The sequence below is a fragment of the Protomyctophum parallelum genome, assembly GCF_964188405.1.
Source record: "Protomyctophum parallelum genome assembly, chromosome: 13".
Lineage (NCBI taxonomy): Eukaryota > Metazoa > Chordata > Actinopteri > Myctophiformes > Myctophidae > Protomyctophum > Protomyctophum parallelum.
The window spans coordinates 13,516,600-13,536,445 of NC_139708.1; the positions used below are offsets into that span (position 1 = coordinate 13,516,600).

The 19,846-nt window shown below is 43.0% G+C and overlaps 2 protein-coding genes across 2 annotated transcripts; both read right to left on the reverse strand.

Moving 5' to 3' along the window:
- Window positions 1-690: 690 nt before the first annotated feature.
- On the reverse strand, window positions 691-13,848 carry LOC310868498 (extracellular calcium-sensing receptor-like; the record flags this gene model as incomplete). Its single annotated transcript, XM_083778953.1, has 10 exons — window positions 691-1,604; window positions 2,076-2,199; window positions 2,293-2,520; window positions 2,840-3,115; window positions 3,862-4,068; window positions 4,764-5,033; window positions 6,302-6,388; window positions 7,759-8,053; window positions 8,516-8,646; window positions 13,702-13,848. The coding sequence occupies 10 exons, from the start codon at window positions 13,846-13,848 to the stop codon at window positions 691-693; spliced, it is 2,679 nt and encodes an 892-aa protein (XP_083635079.1).
- Window positions 13,849-15,641: 1,793 nt separating this feature from the next.
- On the reverse strand, window positions 15,642-19,846 carry LOC310868499 (galactose-3-O-sulfotransferase 3-like; the record flags this gene model as incomplete). The annotated part of the gene is made up of 3 exons (XM_083778954.1): window positions 15,642-16,418; window positions 16,789-17,077; window positions 19,782-19,846. The coding sequence occupies 3 exons, from the start codon at window positions 19,844-19,846 to the stop codon at window positions 15,642-15,644; spliced, it is 1,131 nt and encodes a 376-aa protein (XP_083635080.1).

Genomic DNA, 19,846 nt, shown 5'->3' on the forward strand with positions numbered 1-19,846 from the left:
GCTCATGTCTGACCCCTGAACAGTGTCTGGTCTGGGCCAGGCTACCCCTGTGTGCTCATGTCTGACCCCTGAACAGTGTCTGGTCTGGGCCAGGCTACCCCTGTGTGCTCATGTCTGACCCCTGAACAGTGTCTGGTCTGGGCCAGGCTACTCCTGTGTGCTCATGTCTGACCCCTGAACAGTGTCTGGTCTGGGCCAGGCTACCCCTGTGTTCTCATGCCTGACCCCTGAACAGTGTCTGGTCTGGGCCAGGCTACCCCTGTGTTCTCATGCCTGACCCCTGAACAGTGTTTGGTCCAAGTCTGGATGTTACGTCCGTGACATCCAATGTCCACCCACCCTTTTTTTTTTTTTTTCGGCTTACGCCTTTTATTGATTTTTGAAGGGACAGACAGTAGGCTGACAGGAAACGGGAGAGAGATGGGGGGATGACATGCAGTAAAGGCCGTGTCAGGTCCGGGAGTCGAACCCGCGGCACACTGCGACTGGATTACCAGTCCGGTGCCCAGACCGTTACGCTACGGCCTGGGCCATAGACCTGTAATTTGACACTCAGAGAATGAAGAGGTGTTATTTTTAATATGTTAGTTTAATCTGGTATAGAAAACTGGATCAAGGTGATCAGTAAACCAATATATCTAGCCTATATAAACTTCACATTTATTCACAACAAATATTGCATTTCTGCTTCTATGTCTTGGTGGCACCGCGACCCATGATGGACTTCTTAGTGTTTCTCTCAGGTTTCAAAAGCATTATATAACACTTTGGACCAAACAGCGCCACCAAAAGGCCAAAACTAGATGCTAAAATAGCAAATACCTCCACCACATCTGCATATTTTCCTGGAGAGCTGATATATGCTGGGATGAAGGCTATCCACACGGCACAGAAGATCAACATGCTGAAAGTGATTAACTTGGCTTCATTGAAGTTGTCTGGAAGATTCCTTGCCATGAATGCTAGGACGAAGCTAAGTACTGCCAGTAAACCAATATAACCTAACAGCACTGCAAAACCAACTGTTGATCCCACTTCACACTCATAGACTATCTTATCAATGTTGTATTGTGTGTTTTTATGAGGGGTTGGTGAGGCAGACAGAAGCCAGGCTGTGCAGATTATTGCCTGGACGGAAGTAAGAACCAGAACTGTTCCTCTTTGCTGCATAGCTCCAAACCACTTGATAATGGCTGCACCCCCAGGCTTGGAGGCCTTGAACACAGCCAACACCACCATAGTCTTTACCAGGATACATGAGATGCACAGCACAAAGCTGATCCCAAACACAGCATGCCTCAGCTGACAAGTCCAGAGTCTGGGACGACCAATGAACAGAAGTGAGCACAGGAAACACAGTATGAGTGACATCAACAGTTGGAAGCTGAGTTCTGAGTTGTTGGCGCGTACCATGGGCGTGTCTCGGTGATAGACGAAGATTCCAATGACAACGGCAGAGATAAGTGTACCTAGCAATGAGAAGGTTGTCAAGGAGATACCCAGGGCCTCATGGTAGGAGAGGAACTCAACGCTCTTAGGCACACAGTGGTCACGCTGGGGACTGGACCAGAAGTCCTTTGGACAACTGGTACACTCTGTTGAGTCTAACAAAGAAAAGAATATTAACGGGACAGACAAGGACAATATCTTCTTCTTCTTAACCCGAGGACCCGATTCTGTTTTCTAAGAAAAAATACAACAAAAACAATATATATCAGTGGTTCTCATCTCAAACTTTTCATGCCAAAATTATATGTATTTGGCCTTGGACCCCCATCACAGAATATCACTTCTTGCTGCTTTATGAACTTGTAGATCTGCTATGTTTGAAAAATCATGGAAATCTGTGCAAATATTTGAATATATAGATTTTTTTTTAAAGCAAACATTAAACATCAAATCTTTGCTTCTGGGGGACACTGGGGGTCACTTTGTGCCATGCTATGAGCTTGTATATCTGCTATGTTTTTAATAGCCAAAGTATAAAATCTTGGTCAAAGTGTTTACACACAGATGCTTTCCCGGTTTTAACGGGTTAAAATAATCTGTACATGCAGTACATAATGTAAATCTACCAGTCTCATTGCTGATCTCTCCTTCAGAGCAAGCAATGCAGTCGAAGCAGCAGACAGGTTCTCCTTTCCTTCTGGCCAGACGGGTTCCAGGGGAACAGCTCTCACTGCACACTGACCGAAGTGGCTAAAGAGGAAAGTTAACAAAGATCAGTTTCAGTCCAAACTAAATTACCTTCACATCAGGAGCTCGACAATAGCTCGACAAAGCCAAAGTGACCTTATTGGAGTCAAAGTTCCAGAAGATTCTGTCCTCATCAAGGATGAGTGTAGCCCCCGTCGAGGCTGACCTCTTGAACACACCCACACTCTGTATATGAATGCTTCCTTCAGGCAGCCACGCCCAGTTCATGATATCCATGATTGGTTCGGCTTCACTATTCCCGTCAAATGATACCTGATCACCAACGGTTGTGGTGAAGTTGACCTTTTCCAGGTAATACACAAGCTAGAACACAATTAAGATCACGAGATTAAAAAGAGAAAAAAAAGTATACACCATATAGTGACACTGACAGGAGCTGTTTATGTGCATTACTGTATGGGGAGGGAGGCTCCCTGCACAGAATACCTGCAAAAATATATATGTGGAAAAAAAATTAAATAAGAAAATAAGACATCATTCTAAGACGATTATTGATACAGGTTCATCCTAGTATGACAATCTCTCATGCTTTGTGTCAAAGTCAGTATGTACATGTATATCCATTATTATTGAACATTAAATCCAACTAGAAACTCCAGTAAACTATTTATTAATATCACACCTGCCATGGCTGGACTGTATGCAAACTGGCACAGCTGTGGCCAGTGAAAGGCCCTCTTCCTGGCTCACACTGCAGCATGTCGTGGAGGGCATGGGCCAGAGCATACACAGCTCTGTACACGTTAGATTCTGCCCTGAGCTCCGCCACATCCAACAGTTTGGTTCCTGCTGTTGCCAGGTCCTCTTGTCCGGTACACACTTTACCACCAGCATCCGCCCACTCTGGAGGAAGGGGCGCATATTTACACTGAAATGTGTGCTCCCAAAACTGCCTCACCTGAAGAAACAACGTTGAGAGTTAAACAGAAATATAATAGCTTGTGTCAGCCAACGCCACAGCGGATGTGATCTTCCATCTAACCAAGACTTATACACACACAGAATCATCAATGGGCAGCATGGGCGGGGCATCAAGGCATCATTTATTGAGGGGGGCAAAAAGGCCAAACTGAGGGGCATTGCCTCTGTTAAATTCTTTCCCTGGTGGTCACCCCAAAAACGGATTGTCTCAGCATATATGCCACTAACCCTAGTTATGTGACGACCCCCTAATCACCGCTTTTCAGGGCAGCTGAGACACAATTAATAAGCTGATTAATAAGGGGCCCTACACGGCTTACTGTCCCAAAAATATCAAAAGTTACAATAGGAGGCAGGGCGTTTAGGTCCCAGGCACCTCAAATGTGGAACCTTCTCCCAGCTTCGGTCCGTGGGGCTGACACGCTCTGCACATTCAAGACTAGGTTAAAAACCTTTCTCTACAAAGCCTATAGCTAGACTTGTCTCCAGTACTCACTCACCCGACAAAGTCATAAGAGTGAGAACTGAGTAAGGGGAACCTCTCGCCAAAACCCGCACCTGTGTTGTGTGTCTGCTAAATGCAAATTTAAATTGCAAATTGAATCAGTAGCTGGCTGGCTTATAGTTGCCTTGGTGGTGTGTTGGGTCGTGGGTGTGGGAGAATGTCATTGACGGCATCTGACGGTGGGATAGGTATGTTGAAATTAAACCAAAACGACTCACTAGGATATTTTCATGGCTGTTGTCAACGTCATTGTCGGGATGTATTTTCAACAAGAAGTCCTTGAAGCCCGGTATGTCTCCTCGGCGCAGTGCGACACCCAGGCTGCCTCTCAGGTAGGGAACGTAGCGAGGAACCTGGAGGTATGTGGCCTCTGCGAAGCCCACGTGAGATATCCACTGTAGACCTGTCACCTTCTGCTTCACCACCTGTTGATAGGGATCAACAACAAGTATAATAATAATAATAATAATAATAATAATAATAATAATAATAATAATAATAATAATAATAATAATAATAATATACAGTCTGTAAACTTTTACACAAATGCTAACTAATACAATTACATAATATATAACAATATAAGTTTTAGTTTTAGTGTGAATGGTTTCATTATTTCCTTTTTGTGCAGAGAAAATAAATACACAATTACTGAGCATTATTCTCTATTCTGATGAACAGAAAATACATTTTCATGTAGGTGACAAAATTCCTGCCAATCAGGAGAGAGTATCCATTTATCAGCTTCATTTTATAGTGTTTCAGTTCCAATGTTCTCTGCTCATTTCTTTGTGTAATCACTTCCAATTGCATTTCTGTATCCTCATGGAGTTCTCTATCCTGGTTGGATAAAATTGGTGACCTGAAAATACATTTTCTGTTTACGAAAGAGTTAGAGAGACATGGAGAGTCCTGTTACTGAACAAACACTGTATACAGTAGAGTATCAACGAGTATCATAACATACTATATGCTATTTAACACATATTTTAACCAAAGAAAATCACTTTCACCCATGTTTCTATATTAACGGACGTTTTGACTTTCTTCACTATGTAACTAATTTCAGATTCCTTAATAATTCTGAATCCCTAAATTAACATAGATCGTAACCCCCAACCTCGTCCAGGAGTGTAATCGAAGGGAGCCCGTACGCGATGACAACGACCACGCGGGCCGTGGATGTGTTCATCATGGAGACGACTCTCTGTGTTTGGGCGGGGTCGCTGTCCCATGGCAGAGCCTCCACGTAGGCCAGGCAGGCCCAGCCGGACTGGGCCAGCTCCGACTGGAAGAGCAGGGCCGCGTCGCGGCCGTAGGCGTCGTCAATAAACAACAGTCCTACCCAGGTCCACCCGAACCGTCTCATGATCTGGAGCATAGCCTGCACCTGGTTGGATAAAGGATAAATAATATAAACAACGTGTTATTCTTTTTGGCAAAGTGAGTGGCGAAGTTAGTTTAACGTTGTTTAATGCAATCAGATATGGCTATTCTGTTTGGATGTACTGTATATGGTCTGTCAAGGCCAGAAAGTATAGTTTTTTGCCACTCAGTAGGCGTTCCCGCATAACTTCCGGGAATGATGATGATGTCGCGCATATACCTCTATGCTATAGCGGTTCCCAAACCTTTTTGGCCTGTTACCTCCCGACCTAGCTGATGCACCCCCCCACATGGAAATATAAATTGCATAAGCTATAGCCTATAGAGACATATATTTCCTTTTTATCCACATATTGTGGCAACCCAGGGGAGAATAGGCACAGATTCACAATAAAGTAAGAGGCTCAAAGTCAGATTCAACATAAACTTAAATTGTCTTTTATTAAAGTGTTAGGGAAAGGGGAAAACGGGGCAAAACGTCAACACAGGGTTCCTCTTGTCAGGGGTTTGGGCTTCTATTCACATGCAGTCCTGTGGGTAGAGCAGAGAGAGAGAGCTAGTGACTACTTTAGTTGGGGGAGAGTGCTGTAGGCTCTCCCTTGTGGAGTTCAGTCGCCAATTGTGAGATCTCCCTCATACCAGCCTCCTCATGAACAGAGTGATTCCTCCTTCCTCACTCCTCCATTAGTTCAAACTGACTCACCAGACAGCTTGGGCGTCGGCTATTTAAAAGCTTCTGGTGATTGCCTTACCGGCTGCAGGTGTGTCCATGTCCAGGCTCCCATTGGCTGCAATACCTGTACAGGGTGATATACTCCCTCTATCACCTCCCCCAGCCTCATTCTGTGGGGAATAGGCCTGGCTGTTTCCCATGGTTTGCCACAATATGCACATATATGAACCTGAATATGGCATAATATATGCAGCATAGGCTATATTCTGCATTACTTGTCATATATTGGAATAGTATGTTAATATATTTAAAATAAAACCATAGCACCACCATTAGACTTTTCATGGCGCGCACCCCCTAGAAGGCGCTCGCGCACCACAAGGGGTGCACGCGCCACAGTTTGTGAACCACTGGGCTATAGGATCAGTATCCGTCAATCCTATTTTACCTATCATATTACTGTTGTCTTTATGACTGTTTCTATGCTGCTACAATGAGGCAAATAAAATCACGTTTTACCACCTATACGTTGAAATTAAACTAGACACTCACTAGAGGTATAACATGTAGCCTACAGTACTAGCCTACTAGAAGCCCACCTGGATGGTATTACTAACGATTGTTCTGAAGAAGGAAGGGTGCTGGTACCGGTCACTCAGACAGGAGCACATGGCATGGGAACTGACCTGAAAGAACACACAAGACATCTGTTCACTTTTCCCAAATTCAAATTCAAAACGTAGCAGATCTAAAAGCTCAAAGCTTGCGGATCTGCTACTTTGATGCTTGTGTGACGCTGTAGTACAATCAAGTAGGTACTTAATTTAAAATATGGAGATATAAGAGGTTTCTTCCCGACAACAATAGCCTACATATTTCTGTTTTTTTTTAGACACATTTCCCTTGCAAGCAAAGCATGTGATTGTGAGTGGAGTGTGGACTGATAATAAATAAATAATTACACACATTATTGAATGTGTTATTGACTTTGTCCATTCATTATGGTAGTGTATGTTAATACAACATAACTTATACAATCGGGGTGGTTGTGTTTTGTTCCATTCAGACATTTAGATCGTGTCAAAGGTCATATCTCACAGACAGGATCTACCAATTCAGATGTACAAGATTCAATTCATCCCCTGAGCAAGTTCAATGGTAAAACATTCCAGCACTTGCGCACTATGGTAGAACAGGAAAGTGACATGCCGTTTTAACATAATTTTGTTAATCTCACACACACACACACACACACACACACACACACACACACACACACACACACACACACACACACACACACACACACACACACACACACACACACACACACACACACACACACACAAATTACTCGCTCTCTCTCTCTCTCTCTCACCAGGAGAGGCTGTATGAGGAGAGGTCATCTCAGCCAGTTCAGTTTAACCCAATACATTGAGAATTGCGTGCAGTAATTTACAGAGCCAGGGACATGCATTGTTTGTGCATATTGCATAAAGTTTAATGTTTGAATTTGTAAAACATTCTGAATATTGGGCCAAATAACTTACTCCCCAAACATAGTTATACGTACAAAGACATTAGGCTATGTGTGGCCATGAGATAATTATTTTCCAAATAATTGAACAAAAACTACAGAGCTTGCACAAAAACGAATTCCACCGACTGTTTCACAACTGTAAAGCTGTGATGCGACACTCAACTCTCAGCTCCAGCGAGGTCCACTCGCTTGCTCTTGCCTGCAATAGATTGACACTTGACAGTATGCCTTTCAAGTTCCTTTCACCGTACAATCAGGCACATGAACAACAAGAACTAGAATGAACAAAAGGAAGAAATTACTTATACTGCTGCATTGAAGGAAGCCAAACAAAGATACGTTTTACTCTTATGCACCTGTACACAAGATGTAACAATGAAGCACGACCATGAACCTTGATCGTTGAACCTTGATATAAAGCTTGATAAACAACCAAATCACCAAAACTAAGCATATCAGCTACTGGAAGAAGGGGAAAAAAGGGGGGTGGGGGGTCATCCGTCATAAGCAACTTACCAGGGGCACTCTGAACCGACTTAACAAACTAGAGACGGCAACAGAATTGGCTGAGGAAGGATCACCCACAATTCCGAGCACCGGAGGAGAGCCGACACAGCCCTCGTCCAATTGGATCTGCGCCTCTCTCCCACTGATCGATGACAACGCTGCACGGAATGCCATCTCCAGTGTGAGACAGGTGTCATAGAGAATATACCCCAGAGTCATGTTGGGCAGCAGCCTGGGGTTCCCGTTGATCTCTGTAACGGCAAAAGCCATGGTCTGGGCCAATCTGAACTCGTCAATGCTGAAACTAACACACAGAATCCCCACTGTAACCTGTATATTGATCTTTGTGGAAATACACAACATCAACTAATCCTATGGTACCATATAATGCAGTGGTTCCCAAACGTTTTAGCCCGTGACACAAAAAGAGAAGTAAGATGTTTGACCGCCGACCGGAACCCAGACTAGTGAAAGTAGCATTTTATTTTATTTTCACTTAACTTATTTTCACTACTCACTTGTTTTCTAATTTATGGAATTTGTTTGAAATATATTTAATTTATTCAGGAAATTGGGAAAATAATCATTACATTTTTCTTTTATGTTTTGAAATTATAAACGAATTAAAAACAAAATGTAGGAAACAAAAAATAAAGGAACCCATAGAAATGGGTCCCGGCCCAGTCTTTTGGGAACCAGTGCCACACTGTAAATCAAAACAAGGTTCTCCGGTTCTCTTGCTTGCTATTGCATTTGTGACACTCACCCATAGCAAACGGGGTCCTGTTGGTCGGAGGTGAAGGACAGATCGGGGAACACAGAGGAGAGGTGGATATCAAACACGGCGCCCAGCACCAAGTCCCCAGGCTCGTAAATTCTGTTGAGGTTAAACGGTGCCTGTAACTCACAAGGGGAGGAAGATGAAGACAAAGGAGAGAATGAAAAGAACAAGTACAAAAGCAGGCGTATGTCTAGAGAAACCCTCATGACTGATGTCCTGATTGTCCTCTGTCTAACATCCCCCACTTAACCACTGGACAATGCATTTACAGAAGGGGGGGCCCTTCTGTAAATACATTGTCCAGTGGTTACGTTTTATAGTGCAGTTCCATCCCCTGTGCCACCTGCCATTACACACACCCACCTGGGCCGATCAAGCAGAAGTCAAGTGGGAGGCAGGGCGATTTTTTGAAAGCCAATTTTGATTTAGGCTAGTTTTAGTCATAGTCGCTCAGAGTTATGGGGTCCTCCACTAGTAGCCTACTAGTGGACTCATAATGTGCAATAGTGGCATAGTAAATCAGTATCATACATATGTTGTTTTTTTTTAAATATTTTTTATGGAGGGATAGACAGTATAGGATAGGAAATTGGGAGAGAGATGGGGGGGTGGTGACATGCAGTAAAGGTTGTCAGGATCAGGAGTCAAACCCGCAGCACACTGCCAGACTGGATTACCAGCCCAGGCTAGTATTCATACTGTACATATTCTGAAGAAAACCTGGAGACCTGACATTCAGTAACTGGGTCTTACGATCGAAATAACATAATAGTGTGTGAAACCGAAACTTTAAAATTTGCCACGGATAAGGCCACTGACACATTTGTCCATGCACAATCCACTTCCTACTTCCATTAGGTAGATTTAAAAATAAAACCTGTGTTGTGTAATAATCACATTACACATTTCCAACTGTGTACAAATAAAATAGCCTCTTATTTTGAAAGCCTCACAGTTGTAGGGATTAAACGGCAGAATTTGGCAAAACCTCATATTTCGATAAGAAAATCATGCGATTGTGACTTACACAATGTATACTTTGGAAGTGCATTCACTTTCAACCTCCTATAGCGTCACTCTTAGGGTTGACACCTATTTGACAATCTAATAAGGGACACCCTTATTTCCCTTTTTTCTAAGAAAGAAAAGCGACGCCTAAAGATAAAATGTCACTGTATACACATGCAGTTTTTGTATACCTATAATATTAACCACTTGAACCCCAGCAAGGAGGAACATATAGCCTAAAATAGAGCTGATCTATAAGCCAGTATACCGCAAGTCTAGAAGGTTTTACAAATGGTATTATAGTATAATGATCTGTTTGAACTTGTAAGATGTTTGATTGATTGATTCCCAAAAATAAGGAACAAAGCGTTTCCCGTGTCAGTTCAATAATAAGGGACATGTCTAGTCTCCAAATAAGGAATGATTCCTTATTTCAAGGAACGGTTGGCTGTCTAGTGTCTATACAAGTAACTCTCTCACCCAAATCTTTACTTCGTTTTTTGTTCATTTAGACGGATAATAATTCACATTAATGAACATTCAATACGTGAATTCAATCAACTGAACGTGATATAAAAATAAAAACATGCCAGATTTAGAAGCTACATCATAATACAGTAGAGAACATACTTAATACCAACAGCAGATTATCTAAAGCCTAATTAGGGCTGTCACGATTATGACATTTAAATCTGTGAAATGATTGGCTTCGTAAACAAGGTGCATGGGGAAGATATGTGACAAATATCTTACATAATTTAATTTAACATTATACTTCAAGAAGAAAAAAAACATCAACTGTGGAAATGGCTAGTCTACAAGTTCAAAACAAGTCACGGCATTTTTAGCTTGAAGATCGGCTATTTCCACTTTGTTTTATGTTGGCAAATATATGAACATTTCTCAACCTTTTAAAGGACGGTGCAGCTCTTGGTAGTAGCAAATATTCAAACGAGAATGATGATGATTATGCAAAATAATTGAGACTCTCACATAATTGCGATTAGACGATTTGTAATAATTGTGACAGGCATATAAGCCTTATTTGAAATATGTAGCCTAATGTTTTAAGTTCATCGATCAATATCCACAGTTATCCATTTTTAACAATCGTTTTAGTTGTATTGTTGAAAACCTGGTGTGTGTTTACCACTGATGACATCTGGCCCAGGGCTGATGATGAAATACCGGCTCAACAGGTGCAATGTTGGAAGATAATTAATGTTCACGTCTAATGAGGGGAATGAGTCACTGGGGGTCTTTTTCAAAACATGCTCAAATTAATTAACAGCATGTTAGTTAACAAGATGGTTGTAAATACAAAATACCCGAAAGGTCAGTGGTGGAAACTAAGTACTTGTACTCAAGTACTGTACTTAAGTACACATTTGAATACATTTTGCTTTACTGGAGTATTTCCATGTTTGTACTTTTACACCACTACAATCATTTGAACCTGTGACGGAAGCAGTCGCTATGGAGTGAAACGTTATCTACCGGTATTTATGAAATATACAATATTTAAGGTGTTTTTATTGTAGTTAGAGGGTAATTATAATGTATTAAGGCATAGTTGACTTATTAGCCAGGGATCCTTTTAACAGTATACAGAATAAAATCTACAGTATACATACTGGGTTGACTCTACAGCAGATCTGTGTCACTCACCCCTCCCCTCTCTGACGAGCACAGAACCCTAACGAGACACAACCCTTTTGAAGTTCAAAGGGATGAATTAAGAGCTTCTGGAAAGTGCAAGATGGTAGTGACCAGCAGGGAAATGACCGTACAGTAAGGCTTTAAATCCTATAGGATTTTACAGTGTAAAAACTGGAGTCCCAGAGAGATAAAAAAGGGGATCCTTGATACGGTTCAAAACCAGCTCCATCTTCGTGTCCAGCTCCAGACAGTCGACGCGTCTGAGATCTTAGGAGAATCTTTGTATATTGGAGCTCTGGCATGATCAGCTTGAGGCAGAGCTTCTGGACATGCCCATCTCAAGCAACAACATCTCGGCTTGTCACACACTACCTCGAAAGGACAGCCCATCTAAGCCTGTTATTATAGTTATTTTTGCTAAAAGGCAAGAATGTGAAAATATCCACCGCGGGGTCTGAGACTAGAGCGGCAGCCATTGAGTCATTTAGATGCTACTTTAAATGCTTAGCATACTAAGCATACTAAGCATCACTGCTTCGTCTCAACCATTACTCAATGGCTCTGGTCTCAGACCCCACGGTGGATATTTTGACATTCCGTATTTTCTTTCTTCTTTTTGGAATGTTGCCACTGCTGTTGGCTGTTGGAGCAGCCATAAACTAAACAGGTTCATCTCGATGTTCTGGGCATCTTTGTAATGTTAGTGTTAGTAAAAAAGCAGGTAAAAAACGTTTTACTTGTGGCAGACTAACATCAGTCACTATACCGTTCAGTGTAGTAGAAGAGGTGCGCCTGGTGAGGGTTTAAACCCTGCAGCTATGTCGAGTCCGCCTACAGGAAATACGTAAGCTGCGACCATGAGACCCGTTTCTGAATTCGTCTATAAACATCTGACATCTGCTTCAACTACAAGACATGTCACCTGCAGAATTTTTCAGATGACATTGCAGTGGTCAGCTGCATCCCTCCATCTCAACACTGTTGAGCACGCATGGCTCAATGCTAGCGAGACCAAGAAGATGGCCCCTTTTGTCAATCAATCAAGTCACCTTTAACTCAAGTGGCAGATTCTAAAAATAGCTTTTTATATATTTAAATTAAATATTATTTAGGGACATGTCCTGTGATCTACCTGTACAGCCTTTGTGATCTACTGGTAGATCACGATCTACCTTTTGGGCACCCCTGCCTTGGAGCATAAGGCATATAAAGTTTTCGCATGGCGAGTATACGTGCATTTATATATAAGAGGGCACGTACTGTGTCATGGCGCAAAAGGCCCATATAGTCGAATGAAACTTTGTGCCTGTGGCATCCAGGGGTCCCTGGAAGGGCCTCTGCTGTGTTTATATGCTGGTAGAATTTAAAGCAGCAGCATCAAATATTTGCAAGAAAAACTAAATAGGTCAAAATGGTCAGATTGTTTTACAGCCCAAATCGTGTTCCATTGGCCTTCATTGAGTTGAGTGACAGCTGAGTGACAGCTGACATGACAAGCCTCTGTTACGGGTCTCAGGGCTGCTGAGTACCTCATTAACAAAACTGAACCTGAATAAACGGGGATAAAGACGGAGCAATGAAAAGATTTGACGTGTTCCTTTTCTTTCCAGAATGTAACTATGGGGAACTGGAAGCTGCACTCCTTATATTACGACCCCAGATTGGTATGAAAAACATAATTGAAGCTGAGAAGGGCCATACCAGTGTCGGCTATGTGGTTGACACGCACTGTAGGAGGAGAAGATGAGTTCAGATATGTACCAGTGCCATATGCCATATGCACCCGGGCATCACTATGCCAAAAGTTGGGAAGTTATCCACTGTATACTGGCAGGTGGCCATCCTGAGACAGGCATTATATGTGGCATAATGCATGGTCCAAGTATATTCCATGTTTGGGATTTCAATAAATGGAAATTCATGGAAATTCATGCAAAGCTGAATGGGTGCGCAGTATAGGCTACTAAATATTAGGTTATTGCAGATGGCCTTTCAGAGGACAGTGTTACTTGGGGACATGAGGAGACAGGATGTTCTACAAGCTAAATTTGTGTTTGTCAACGTATCTTAAATAGTTGTGGTGTCCATTAAGGTGTGGTACTGTACTAACATAAACATACTTGAGATTCAAAACAGATAATTACGTACATGATAATGAGTGATTAATGAAGGCCATGTGGTCATACAGTTGACTTGACTCACAAATCTCCTGCAACATATTAATGAGCATGTCATCCTGACACTATATATTTAAAATTGTGAATATTAAAATATACATATACGGACATACGAACAACGTTCACTGGAGTTCACTGTGTTGTAGTGTCATTGCTGTAACTTGGTATCTGCAATGTGATGCTGTTGCTGCAGGGTGAACTGTAGCATTATAGTATAATTGATGCCTTACAGCCCCCCCCCACCCCAAATCACAACCAGCCCCCACTGGAGGGAACATAGGGTCTGTTTTGGAATGAGGGAACATAGGGCTGAGGGAACTTGGGTACGGTCCCAATTTCGTTCCTTTTACCCGTTAGCTGGCCCAGTTTAGCTTTCCTGGATCCAACTTGACGATTATACATCTCCTCCATCGCTTTGGCTGTAGGCTTTGATTTTCTCTTTTCTACTGCAGCAGCATCTTTGTCTCCATCCATATTTGTAGCTTAACTTTCCACAGAGCGACAAAAGCAAAAGGTATTTTAATCCAAAATGTCCATCCACTTAAGCTGTAGAGATGAGTTCCTTGTTGATTAATTCCACAGCAACAGCAAAAAGAAGTCCTAATTATTTTACTAATGTAGGTGCCAAAATCCCCAAAATGTCCACTTCCAACATACACTTTCTTCATTTATTAAAACTAAAAAAATTGTGAAAACTCAAACAAAAACGGTAAAATAATTGTTTCTGGTCTAACCTCAGAGCTGTCTTTCCACTGAGAACCAGACTTGTAGTTGTACTGCCATGCAGTCACTGTGACCCTGGCTCATTTATACAGGCCTGTTCTCAATTAACGCAGCTGCTCTAAATACCTTGATTAAAGCAGATCCCTGCACAGATAAATTATGCCCAACTCCACTACTAACAGAAAGTTGCACAAACACTGGACATTAAATCTATATAAACATTAATTTCCATACAAAATTGCAAATAAACAATTCTCACAAATCACAGGTACAGTGTATGTGTTTTCAGACACCTGCTCCTACACTCGGGGCAGCGGTGGCCTAAGGGTTAGAGGAGCGCCCTTGTTGCCGAAAGGTTGCCGGTTCGATTCCCCGGTTGGGCAGGAAGTGATTGTCATCATTCACCGAACACCACTGAAGTGCCCTTGAGCAAGGCACTGAACCCCCAACTGCTCCCCCTGGAGCTGCTTAGTGAGCAAGTTTGAATGTGTGTTTCTATGTGCAGGGCGTTGCTGAAAATGAGCACCTGTGCTCAGCTACTTCCCTGGGTGAATAAAGAATAAAAATAAAAAAACTGAGGTGGACAGCTGGACTTTGAATATCTATAAACTTTTACGACAGCAGACAGCCTATAAGTACAAATATAATTTATGAAAAGGCTACTAGGCTACAGTGAAATCGGTTCACGGAAGTTGTTGTAGGCTATGTGGGGTTTATAGGCAACAATAAAGTACAACAAGATGGTTGTAAATACAAAATACCCGAAAGGTCAGTGGTGGAAACTAAGTACAAATTTGAATACATACTTTACTGGAGTATTTCCATGTTTGTACTTTTACACCACTACAATCATTTGAAAACTTGAATTACTAGTTACTTTGTAGATTTGGATTATTACAAAACATATTACATTTCGGCCATTTGAAAATAGCCGATCTACAAGCCCACAATGTGTCACGATAAAACTATTTTGAAAATAATAAATGCATGTGCTAATAAAAAGTATTTAAAATATGTATTAGCATATGCATTAAATAAATTCAATAGGGCTAGACCACACATGGGCATATTACATCATCAACCTGTGACGGAAGCAGTCGCTATGGAGTGAAACATTATCTACCGGTATTTATAAAATATACAATATTTAATGTGTTTTTATTCTAGTTAGAGGGTAATTATAATGCATTAAGGCATACTGTAGTTGTCTTATTAGCCATGGATCCTTTTAACAGTATACAGAATAAAACCTACAGTATACTGGGTTGACTCTACAGCAGATCTGTGTCACTCACCCCTCCCCTCTCTGACGAGCACAGAACCCTAACGAGACACAACCCTTTTGAAGTTCAAAGGGATGAATTAAGAGCTTCTGGAAAGTGCAAGATGGTAGTGACCAGCAGGGAAATTACCGCACAGTAAGGCTTTAAATCCTATAGGATTTTACAGTGTAAAAACTGGAGTCCCAGAGAGATAAAAAAGGGGATCCTTGATACGGTTCAAAACCAGCTCCATCTTCGTGTCCAGCTCCAGACAGGACGTGTCTAAGATCTTAGGAGAATCTTTGTATATTGGAGCTCTGGCATGATCAGCTTGAGGCAGAGCTTCTGGACATGGCTGACGCTATCTGGCAGGTCGTAGCCCATGATGTCGATGTCGCTGGGCTGCCAGGGCTGCAGCTTCATGTTCTTGATCTGCTTTGCCGAGCGGAGCAACGGCATCCGGTCTCCAAAGCAGCTCTGCATCAGCTTCTCCTGGGCCTGTCGCTTGAGGCGCACCTCCTCTGCTACGCAGGCCGGACCGAGGGCTGCCAGCTTCCGCCAAAGCGAGGCGTTGAAGTAGTCGTAGAGCTGTACGTCCAGTGAGTTCCAGGCACGCATCTTGGCGGTGAGGCCCGGTGCGAGGCTCTGCTTGGAGCCGGCTGCGCGCATGTTGAGCTTGACGTACAGAATGTCGTCCAGGTCCCAGGACAGCAGGTGACGGAGGAGAACCAGCGACTCGTCAAAGTACTCTGCGATCATCACCAGGGAGAAGGAGCGATCCACCTCCGCCACAAAGTCACGGACGTATGCCGTGTCGTTCTCCGATCGGTCCTTGTCACCGCCCAGGTCGAAGGTCAGGGTGTTGCGGGTAGGCATAAACGGTTCATTTGGCTGGTAGTACCGCCATGGTTCCTCCAAGAAGGCCTCCAAGGATCCGTTGGGAACCTTCTTGAAACTCTCAACACTATTTTTGAAATAACTGAACATCGACTCAAACATGGAGCCCGGCTCTCGGAGAATAGTGATGTATACGGTGTTGTTCGGCATGCGCCTCCGCACCTGCAAGATACAAGAAGTTTTATCATCATATGTACAGTAAAACCAACAGGTGTTTACACAACACAACCTTTGCCTGCCACATGTGCACACCTAATCCAAAAGTATCTATAACGGGTTAACAAGATATAAAGACGAGAGATGCAATCCTGAAATTGGGGGGGGTGCATTATACTGTAGATGTCAGTACATATGCAATTATGCGTGAAAGCGATTTGTTGCCCGCACAAAGTTTACAATGGACAGCAATTTGTAAAAGTTTGTATCTTTGACTGACTCAAATTAATGACAATGCTTCCAAATGACAAAAGTATGCCTGCATGTTGTGCATAATATACTTCATTTTTCATTTAGACAAAATTAAGTTCAGCACCTCAGTGTGGTTGAAGCGCATGTGGTTGGTGATGATGTTGGCTGGCAGGGTGGCTGGGTGGATGAATCTGGTGTTGAAGGAGCTTGGGTAGCAGAACTGGTGGCCACATTCCTTTATGGGGAGCGCCACTGTCAGGTTGTGGCGCTCTGCAAAGCGGAACAGCAGGTTCTGCATGGTGCTGCTGCCCGTCTTGTGGGTCTTCAGGAAAACTACGTTGGTTTTGGGCTTCAGGCCCCGGGATGGCTGGGAGCACGGTGCAAAGAGGCTCAGGTGGAAGGCAGCCATGGTCCTGGAGGGAGAGCATATTTACATTTAGGCTAATTAATTAAGTTATACCGTAATAAGTGCATATTTTTGTGTTCATCACACGCTTAGCGTTTTCAATAACAAATGACACTGATTATCTCCTGTATGGCTACTTCGCCCTCATGCCATCGGGTTGAAGTGGGAAAAGGTACACTTCAGCCGCAATGCCGGCATTAAACAAACTGCAATTGGGGAAATCTCCACTTATATCCTACTAAATTTATGAAACCAGGTTGAAAGTGGTTAAATGTGAGAGGTAAATGAACACCCAACTAGTGTTGAATCAAATTTTGAATTTAGTTTGTCATATTTTAGATGGCTGAGGGAAGTAGGGGGGCTGGAGCACCCCCTCCTGTCAGGCACAGCCCCCCCTCGGACTGGAGGGGAAAAATAATAATATTTTAATCTAAACAGATTTGTGTTACTAGCTGGCCTAATAAATATGCTGTATCACAGTAATGGCGCATTATCCTGGCCATTTGAAAATAGCCGATCTACAATCGTGTGCACATGCATGAGGTGCGTGCGCACGCATTTTGCTGCGTGCGCTAGCGCGCACCCCCTGCTCCTCAGCACCTCCTACTTAAATATCATCTCACGGCCATGTAGTCATCTGAAAGGTTTGATCACTCACCATGTCAGCCAAAGGCTGACCATACCAACAGCCACCAGAAGCAGGAAAATCTTCTTCTGTAACATCTCTATCTCAGACAGACAGACAGACAGACAGACAGACAGACAGACAGACAGAACAAAGAAGCATGATGATTGAACATATAAATAATACATTACATGAGTGAAAAAAAACAATGCAGTAAAAAGCTATAAGCTATAAAAAGGCCTACTTGTTACGCTCAAAGTGTTAAGTAGCCAAATGTGCCGGCAGTGACGGATTAACCCCTCTCAAGGCCCTGGCGCTTCACCAAATCAAAAGGCCCTACAGATTCAGTCAATTAATTAATTAATTAACATGCATGCGTTTAGCGCATATCCACTACTGCCTGCGCTGCCCGCTGACACACAAGACACAGCAGGCACTGCCGCACTGGGCACAGCCTTTCCAACTTCAGTCTCTGCTAAACTGCAATTTTCCCGAAAAATAATTAGCCTATATCTACAAGCTCCATTAGCAGGCAGCACAATGTTTTGTCTAAATTGTCTTTGTGGCCAACAAATTTAGCTACATTTGCAAACAGTGCTGTTGACCATGTTGTTACATGGTCCATATAACATGTGTGCACCAACAGACAATGCCAACATGCTATATTAATATTACAACGTTTTAAAGACAGATTAATTATTGATGACATGATGCAACCTGTGCGCAACGTCACTGAAAACTTTCATAATAGCAATTAAATTAATTTACTCACGAGTGCTGGAATCGTGAAATGGAGGATGTAAGAACACACTTTTGTTGCATTAGAGCAGGGTAAATATGAAGTTTTGCGCCAAGGTCTTGTTTATATTCCTCTTTACATACTGTAGGCTGTATGTTATTGTCGCAACTTGGTCCGTCTGAGTGAGGGGGCCTTCCTGAGCAAAGGGGCTTCTGACGGCGTCGCTTACGCGCAGCCGTCGGGAACCCCCCCAAACAGACTGCTCCCCCCCCCCCCTACCGAAAACTGCTACAGAAACTGTCAGACGAGAAGACCAAAAACAATAGCGGGGGTTCTTATGTTGCGTTATATTTTTCGAAAGAAGCAACAGCTGTACCTATAGTCTCGTACCAGGCCCTGCAAGCTTCGGGCCCTGGCGCTTAAGCTCCACCTAGCTCCATTGTTAGTCCGGCTCTGTGTGCCGGACTGCCGGGGACGCCAAAGGCAAAGACACTGAGACAGGAGTGAACAAAAGGAAATTGGAAATTGGAAATTGGAGATGGTGATTGTGAAACAGGGTGATCGCTGTAGCTGTGAGCTGGAATGTCAGGTTCCTAAACAATGTAAACATACTGTAGGTTAAGTAAGTGATGGCATTACCTCCCGGTAAGTCCTGTTTACTGTGCAGCATGTGGCGAGAGAGAGAGAGGGGGGGGGGGGTGCATTATACTGTAGATGTCAGTACATGAATGCGTGAAAGCGATTTGTTGCCCGCACAAAGTTTACAATGGACAGCAATTTGTAAAAGTTTGTATCTTTGACTGACAAACTCAAATTAATGACAATGCTTCCAAATGTCAAAAGTATGCCTGCATGAACGTCGTGAATGATATACTTAGACATCATTTAGACAACATTAAGTTCAGCACCTCAGTGTGGTTGAAGCGCATGTGCCTAGGCCTACTAAATTTATGAAGCCAGGTTCAAACTGGTTAAATGTGAGAGGTAAATGAACACCCAACTAGTGTTGAATCAAAATTTGAATTAGTTTGTCATATTTTAGATGGCTGAGGGAAGTAGGCACAGCCCCCCCCCCCCCCCCACCCCTCGGAGGAGGGAGAAAATAATAATAATTTTAATCTAAACAGATTTGTGTTACTAACTGGCCTAATAAATATGCTGTATCACAGTATCGGCGCATTATCCTGGCCATTTGAAAATAGCCGATCTACAAGTGTGTGCGCATGCACGAGGTGCGTGCGCACGCATTTTGCTGCGTGCGCTAGCGCGCACCCCATGCTCTTCAGCACCTCCTACTTAAATATCATCTCACGGCCATGTAGTCATCTGAAAGGTTTGATCACTCACCATCTCAGCGAGAGGCTGACCATACCGACAGCCACCAGAAGCAGGAAAATCTTCTTCCGTAACAT